The 8,156-nt window shown below is 43.7% G+C and overlaps 1 protein-coding gene across 2 annotated transcripts; it reads left to right on the top strand.

The window, feature by feature from the left end:
* Window positions 1-794: 794 nt before the first annotated feature.
* Window positions 795-5,010, top strand: RGS1 (regulator of G protein signaling 1). 2 transcript variants are annotated; one of them, XM_081124124.1, is made up of 5 exons: window positions 795-1,020; window positions 1,374-1,454; window positions 1,892-1,953; window positions 3,249-3,412; window positions 4,179-5,010. In XM_081124124.1, the coding sequence occupies exons 1-5, from the start codon at window positions 887-889 to the stop codon at window positions 4,362-4,364; spliced, it is 627 nt and encodes a 208-aa protein (XP_080980250.1). In that variant the 5' UTR covers window positions 795-886; the 3' UTR covers window positions 4,365-5,010. The 2 variants fall into 2 exon arrangements, with proteins under 2 accessions (XP_080980250.1, XP_080980251.1); XM_081124125.1 differs by lacking the exon at window positions 1,374-1,454 and having other exon boundaries at window positions 869-1,020.
* The last annotated feature ends 3,146 nt before the right edge of the window (window positions 5,011-8,156 follow it).

The following is an 8,156-nucleotide window of genomic DNA, read 5'->3' as shown; positions in this document are numbered from 1 at the left end:
CCGGTCCAAGTACACTCTTGTTTTACCATGAGCAGCTTCCTCTGAGACTATGCGATTTTTACTATCGGTAAATACGTACATAACATGCCGTATTTTTGTGTTGACTGTACTTTCACTTGGTCATAGTTTTTTTTAATTTTATTATTCATAGCCTAAGCAGCAATATATTAAAAAATCTGTATGATAGGTTATGTATGTTCCTAATAAATATATGAAAACCCATGCACCCCTTACAATTATCCTGTGACTCAGCAGGAGAAAGTCTCGCACCCACCTGGGAAAACATTTCTTGCCATGAAAATAGGGGATGAGAGTTGGAGCGAGGAAACGTTAAGGGAACCCCTCGTAACTCTCCTTCCTACCAGATCCATGCACAAATAATCAAAGATGTGTTTACTTTATACTGCTTCCTGAAAGAAATAAAAAAAGAAGTCTTTACAATGCTGTGGTCGGGAGCCTTTTATAGCCGAGGACTAGCCAAAGCACCAGGGGAATGCACCTCTGCTGCTGAGTTTCTACGTGATTCGATACATGCACCACACAAGACGTCTTACAGAACAAGGCAGCTTTACGAAGACACAAGTGTCCCCTGGAACCAGAATGCTGATCACTGCTAGTGCTTCAGGCATGTGGCCTCCGTGTGTTCGATTTTCTTTCATTCTAATCAAGTGACCTGTTCTCACTTGGTTAAGTTTCAACCACAAGACATCACTGTGTGCTTTTTTTTTTTTCAAGATCCACGTCACAACCCGGCGAGAAAGGAGGAACTTGCAGCGCCTGTGGTAACACCGCTTGATAAACAGACTTGCTGAGCAGCGCGGGCCTGTCTGCCTTCACTATATAAAGCGGCGGGGACCGGGACGGCAGACACTCGCCCCACGGGACCATGCGAGCAGCAGCCATCTCCACGCCGAGGTTACACAAGATGCCAGGGATCTTCTCCGCGGCCCCAAAGGAACTGAAAGACTCGGATCACTCGCTTCTAGACGACAAAACGCAGAAGAGGCGGCCAAAGACCTTGTAAGTCCCTTCAGCGTCTCCCTTGGGGACCTTTGTCTTAGTTTATCTCCAACGGCAGGAGTGAGAATGGGTGGGAGCGGCACGAGCGCCCCGTTTAGCGAGCTCAGGGAGACTACCCGTTGCGCGTTCTAAGCACATTCCGCTGCATGAAAAAGCGAGCCATGATTGGGAGTCACATCGGGGGGGATTTTTCTGGACTTAAATTGGCTCGACCTTAACCTAACAGCATGTTGTGTCAGCTGCTGTTGTTCCAGCCTTACTCCTTGGAGGGTTTATTTCAGGCTCTTTGCTTTTTATCAATGACACGCATTCTACCGAGGAGACAGGGTTATTCATGTTCGTGTCTTTTGTAGTGGGATGGACGTGAAAGCATACCTGAGATCCATGATCCCACATCTGGAATCCGGGATGAAGCCTTCCAAGTCCAAGGACATGTACGTACACCGATACACTGAACTATCATCGTAAAAGTGGTCTGTGCACTGACTGTATTCCAGCAAGAGACTGACACTGTGCATAATGGACTTCGTTTACTTTATGTAACAGCCTAAGGAGATTAGCCACTAGTAATAATGTAAATGGAAAGCTAACGTGTGTGCATATATCTGCTATTTACCTTACTGTTGCAGGATATGCACTTGGATTTTTTTGCACATTTTATTGGCAGATATTTTTCATACAGCGATTCTCTGTGAAATTTCATTTCAACAGTAATTCTAAGGGGAATTTTGTTTTCTTATACATTTTAATAAAATGTATTAAGACTAGAGTCTTAGTCTGTGAAGTTATCAATAGGCAGCAGCCATTCTGATTTCATGTGTGCTTAGGAAAAATATGTTTTACTAACGTATGCAAATCTTGTCCCCTGCAGACTGTCTGCTGATGAAGTGATGCAATGGTCTCAGTCCCTGGAAAAACTTCTTGCCAACCGAAGTAAGTGTAGATTAACTACCGAATGTGTCTGGGGTTAGCCCAATACCCTAACAGACTAAATGGCTTAATTAGAATACAGGGCTCTGGATGGGAGAGTGTGTGAAAAGGTGTATTCCATTTCTCTGCAGTCACTGACAGCCCAGCATGTTGTGCCTCATTGCTGTGTGAGGATCCCTTAGCACTAAATTCTGCCACTGACAAATTTCCCAAGACAATCAGACGTGTCCACAGATGGATCATTACAGGAGCAAAATTAACAATGATGCTGGGGTTCTGAGGTTTAAAGTTTTTAAAGGCCAACCAAAGCTCTCAACATGCAAAGGGCTGCTCTAAAAGCTACCTAGAGAATGTAGTTTTTGCGAGTAGGAGCCAGTCAATTAATCATTTTATCATTCAGACATTCACTAACTCACTCCGTCAGCCCTCCTGCCTGTGGCAAGCACTTTAGAAGAGACATGATTCAAAAACAAAGACACAGGATATAACTGCATTATGTATAATATGATACATGTAACAACACAGATATGATCAGAACAATTTTCAAACACAGAGTCTTGTGGGGCATTTCTGATGAGAGGAGGTAAAGAATGAAATCAGCTCCCTTACGCTCATCCTGGCCACTGCAGTTCTGCTGGGGTTCGGACCTGGCAGAGAGAGGTGGAGATGAGACAGGTGCCGCTGTCCAGAGTGTGAGCTCACCCCCTTGTCCCCACAAACACCTTAAGGAGACTTACCCCTAACGTAGCTCAACTGGGTTCATCCATCTCTTTACCTGATAAGTCAAACAAATAAACCATATAGAAGTGGCCCATTTGAAAGTCTCCGTAACACTCGCAAAAACAATCAGTACACACACAGGTGACGTACAGGCCTCACACTTTCTGACTCCTATGAACTGGATGGGGAATTATACTTGTTAATAATTAACATGGTATGAATATCCTTTGTCAATGTTTGCTTCCCTAAGATACTCTTGTAAGAAAAGAGATTGCTTTGTAACCAGGAGAGCAGAATTCTCATTTAATCAGCAGACGGAAGCAAAGTACAGTAGTTTTGTAGCTACCACTAAGCAGCTATGTGGCCATGGACAAGTGGGTCTGGTCCCAGATAAGCCACAAATGAAGGAGTCTCTAGGGCCGTTCCATCTCCACGAACCATGACGCAGCTGCTTCAGCAGCCATTTCTCATCACAGTACACAGAGAACCCAGCAGTACTTTCTAGCAAATTTCTTCTTCAAGTTATTCCTTTACAGGCTCTTGGTTAATAAAAGTATCTCGCCTCTCTTTCATTTTAGCTGGTCAGGATGTTTTTGGCAGTTTCCTAAAGTCCGAGTTCAGCGAGGAGAATATTGAGTTCTGGCTGGCTTGTGAAGACTATAAAAAAACAGAGTCTGATCTTCTGCATGGCAAAGCAGAGAAAATATACAGAGCATTTGTGCACTCGGACGCCGCTAAACAAGTGAGTATCCAGTTCGTTATCACCAGTGTATGTGAGGAACTTAGATACAGAAATATCACTCGGCACACGGAGCAAGGCTAAGTCCTTTCTGAGGGTGAGGGTTTCACGGCTATATATTGAGGGGATATCATACAGTTCAGTGCAATGATCATCTAATTTTATGTATCTGTGGAAAGATTGGATGGAAGATTCGTTTTGCAAAACTAGCTAACGGGATGGGGCTGGGGAAGAGAGCGCTGGGTTACTGGCCAGAGCTCAAGTTCTTAATGAGCCAGCTCATCTTGGAGGAAAATAAAACACAGATTAGTGTAAAACGTATGACGCAGCAGCAAAAACATTTCTAGTTAGTGGTGCCCACCTTCCAGTTAAACATGTTTGCTGCAAGCAAAAAAACAAAAACAAAAAATAGCTGCACAAAGAGCCCTCTCCCCCTGTAAATCTTAAATGTCCACCCAGCTGTTGTTGACGTGTGTCTCACCTTGCGTGGACATTTAAGTTTTCCATGTCTGCCTTGTCTGCATCGCTCAACTATATGATAAGATAACTTGGAGAAGAGGCCTTCTCGTGATATTTCTTTTTAATTTCTCCACACCTAGGGTAGGTCTGGTCTAGAACAGGTATTCAAGAGATATTTGAGCTGATTTAAATGAGGGCTTAGAGCCATTATCTTGAGGTGCTTCCAAAAATATATATATATATACAGTAATGTCATAAACGATGCAATAAATAGGAAATGCCTATTTACTAATGAGACTCTCCCTTTCAGATCAACATTGACTTCCGCACTCGAGAGTCTACAGCCAAGAAGATCAAATCTCCAACCCCCACGTGTTTTGATGAAGCCCAAAAAATCGTATATATGCTCATGGAGAAGGACTCCTACCCCAGGTTCCTCAAATCAAACATTTACTTAAATCTTCTCAACAACCTTCAGGCGAATAGCCTGAAGTGACCGCTTCCTGGCCGGAGGGATTGCACATGCTATCGAGTGCAGAAGGAACGTTCCCGGATGGCTCCCTGGCTGAGCAGCTTCGCCTTTTTTTGGGCGACTGGACAGGCCCAGAGAAAGATCCAAGGATTCACAATGGATTAACGTGGACGTTATCCCGGTGCCGGGTGGGGGAAGCTGTAGGTGAAAATCGAGGGACAGTGGCAGGAAGGGCAAACTCTGGGACTGTCATAAAATAGAGTGGACCCAAGGACTAGAAAACCCCTCGGCACCGACAAGGCCCCGTAGTTCTAGTGACACAGAAACTGTGAATACGGGTTTGAAACTGATTAAGAATTAAGACATGCTATAAGCTTCAAGGTCAACTGACGTCTATGCTGCATATTATTACACGGAGACTGTCCTGAGCTGCTGAAGTCTCTTTCACTGGGACGACTCTGAACAGTGTGTGTGGTTGCTCTTGTGACACACAGTGGTTTTGGTGGTGTTTTGTCGTTTGGTTGCTTTGGGCTTGAAAGAGATAAAGACAGAAACAATGTATTTAACTTAAGCTATTGCTCTTAAAACAGGGAAGTTGGAATATATTTGTAATTTAAATTATCAAGCGTCTATAATAAAATGTGAGTTTTGTATTAAAATACACAGAAGCAGTTTCTGTTTAATTTTCCTTTATATATATATATATATATATTTTTTTTTTACTCGCGTTTCTTGATTCCTCAGTTTTCACAAAAATTCAAGCAAGGGTCTTCTACTTTCTATCATTTCTCCAACATCTACAACTACCGTCCAATTCATTCTGGGCCATCTAAAATGATTCGACCCAAACGGTTCCTGAAAATATTTACAATCCCAGTTAGGAATTTGATGCACTTCATTGGGTCCATTCACCTTTGGATAACCTAAAAAGTTTACTTAGTAAGTATTCAGGAAAAAATTTCATGGACATATTAAACTATTAAGGGAACAAACAGTTAACATATTTTTATATGTACATGGCTGTTTTAAAGTTGCAATTAAGCATTAGTTATTAAAAAATAAATTTAATAAAACTATCATCCAATTAATCCTATATTATGTGTCTGTATTAGACAGAATTTATTAGTTTTATTTTTGCTATCAGAAAGCATAAAATAAACAAACATAATATGCTCTCAGATAGCAAGCTTCAAACTGATGACAAATTTAAGAACTCTTTTAAAAAGGAACAAAAAAAGTTATTTCAAGAAGTAACCTAATTCACGACTGACTTTTTATGGTGGTTGAAAGTTTATAAAACCCAGATGTATTTTCTCATTTAATGCTCATAGCAATCCTGTGAAAGCTGAGACGCAGAAAGATTAAATCACTACTTTCCAAATTTAGCTAACCTTCAAAATTACCTAGAATGTGAACAATAAACAAACAAACACCCTTTTTCAGGGCCTTCTCCCAGAGGGCTCATATATAAGGATCTATATAGGGTGTCCCAAAAAAATGTACACACACACTTTGAATAATTATAAAGGCAATGTTATTAAAACACATTTCACTCTCAAAACTGAGCTGTCAGCTGTTAAAGTGTGTACCCACTTTTTGGGACACCCTGTATTTTAAAAGAACACCCCAGGTGAGTCTGAGGATGACATGGCACAAATCTCCGACTTCACAATCTGGGCTCCTTCTACAATGGGACACTGCCCCCTACTGCCCGGAGGCCTTTCCTAAGTCACTCAGGTCTGCAGCAGTCCTGTCACCTACGTCCAGCAGAATAAGACCACTCTGCGGGGGTCACCTACAGAGAGCAGGAAAACAATCCAGACGATGCAGAGTCCAGCTCAGCCTGTAGAGCTACGATTAAATAATCAGCCACCCGCACGCCATGCTGAAATACCGCGGATATCCTCCGTGCGGGCTTGTCCCGTCACCTGGCACACAGGAGGACACGGGCAATGTGTAGGTCAGATTTAAAAAGCGTTGCTCTTGAGTGTCCATGGGACGTAAGCTTTATTCTGTGGCTGAGCAGGTCATGTTACAACAGAGGCTTGGGAAGGGAGGCCTGTCTCTTCGCCGTCACCATCATCATCATCAGGCATTTCCTCCCCCGTTCATTCCATCACCAATGTACCACCTGGGTGTGGGTGTGGGTGTTTCTATTTCTCCGGCCCTAACAGAGGTGGTCACTCCTGGTAACTCGCGTTCCTTGCTTCCCCCCCTCCCCGGCCTCGTCTCTCAGCCCATCCTCTGAGCGGCCACAGGCACCACCTTCTCAAACACAGATCTGGACGTGTCATTTTCCATGACATACAAATTCCTCCTTCTGGAACTCAAAACACTCCCATTACTCCCTTCTGGGTATCTTTCCTACCTTGAGGTCACACTGGATTAATTACTGTTTCTTTTCTTTTTTAAAAAAATATGTTTTTGTTGATTTTAGAGAGAGAGGAAGGGGGAGAGAGAGAGAAACTTCGATGAGAGGGAAACGTCAACACTGATCAGCTGCCTCCTGCGCGCCCCCTACCGGGGATCCGGCCTGTGACCCCAGCATGTGCCCTGACTGGGACTCGAGCCAGCGACCTCCTGGTGCCTGGGTCGATGCTCAACCACTGAGCCTCACGAGCCGGGCTCATTACCTTTTCTTGAACAAGACCTGGTCATCACTCTCTCCAGGACTTCGGTTAATCTCTACCTAAAATTCATTTTCCTGCCTCCTTCCAGGTTCCAAAGTCCAATAATTCAAGGCCCAGGAAGAATAACTCTTCCATAAAAGCTTTCTCACACCTTATGCCACTATTTTCCATGTCTACTGGAGGTGAGCTGAGTCCATATAAACACGAGATACTCTGGTCCTATTTCTAGTCCTACTGTCACGTTAAATAATCCAGGCCCTTCGGACTGTGCGGCGGGAGGAGTCCAGCACACACACTGGTCATAAAATGAACGTTCTGGTCTTTGTCTTGATAAGATGCCATGTTCGAGAGCCATACAACTTTTGGACAGATGGTCAAAGCAAACATTTAAGACACCTCTTCATTTTCAGAAAGGAAAATATTATCATAGGCGAACAGATCCAAGATGTTCCACGATAATACATGAAGAGATCGTTTCTTTTCATCGGCACTGTTTGTTACCGTGTGGCTGTTTTACAAGAAATGCGACTAGCTCTGGGGACATCTGCCGTTTAAAGGAATCTGATCCAACGCTGGAGCTGAGGTTCTTGTTCAGGGGCTGGGTTCTGTTATTACACTAAAGCTGGGCAACTGATCATATGGATGATTTAAAACTCGTTTGTGTGGGGGGAAGGGGAGGGAGTTGGAGGAGGGTAATGGGGGATAAATGATGACGGAAGGAGACCTGACGGGGTGGTGAACACACAATACAGTTGGCGTACACGGCTAGAAGCACAAGACCCTGACAGTGTAAAGCCACGTGAGGGAATGACTCCCACGCTCAGGACAGCCATGAGGCCCAAACAGGCGTCTGTGTGAGTGGAAAAATAAAAGCTGCTGAGATTCGGGGGTTGTTTGTTACAGTCACTAGGGAGTTTTGTCCTGATGAATGCAAAGATACCAATGTGTGTATTTAAGTTTCCCACAAAAAAGGAACGATTCCTTATTTCATCTCCGAAGACAAATATGGAGCCATCCTGGAAAAAAACAGGGCGACCTCTGCCCTGGCCGGTTTTGCTCAGTGGCTCGAGCGTCGGCCTGCAGACTCCTATCGATGTTTCTCTCTCTCTCCCCCCACCTTCCATGCTCTCTGAAAAGCAATGGAAAAAATGTCCTCGGGTGAGGATAAAAAACAAACAAACAAGAC

This window comes from Miniopterus schreibersii, assembly GCF_964146895.1.
Source record: "Miniopterus schreibersii genome assembly, chromosome: 21".
Taxonomy (NCBI): Eukaryota; Metazoa; Chordata; class Mammalia; order Chiroptera; family Miniopteridae; genus Miniopterus; species Miniopterus schreibersii.
Note: the sequence above shows the minus strand (reverse complement) of the source record. Positions and strands in the feature narration are given on the sequence as shown.

Coding starts and splice junctions, on each gene's coding strand:
- RGS1 (XM_081124124.1), top strand. CDS start 887: ATGCGAGCAGCAGCCATCTCCACGCCGAGGTTACACAAGATGCCAGGG. Junction 1,455..1,891: donor CCTTCCAAGTCCAAGGACAT/GTACGTACACCG, acceptor TGTCCCCTGCAG/ACTGTCTGCTGATGAAGTGA. Junction 1,954..3,248: donor AAAACTTCTTGCCAACCGAA/GTAAGTGTAGAT, acceptor CTTTCATTTTAG/CTGGTCAGGATGTTTTTGGC.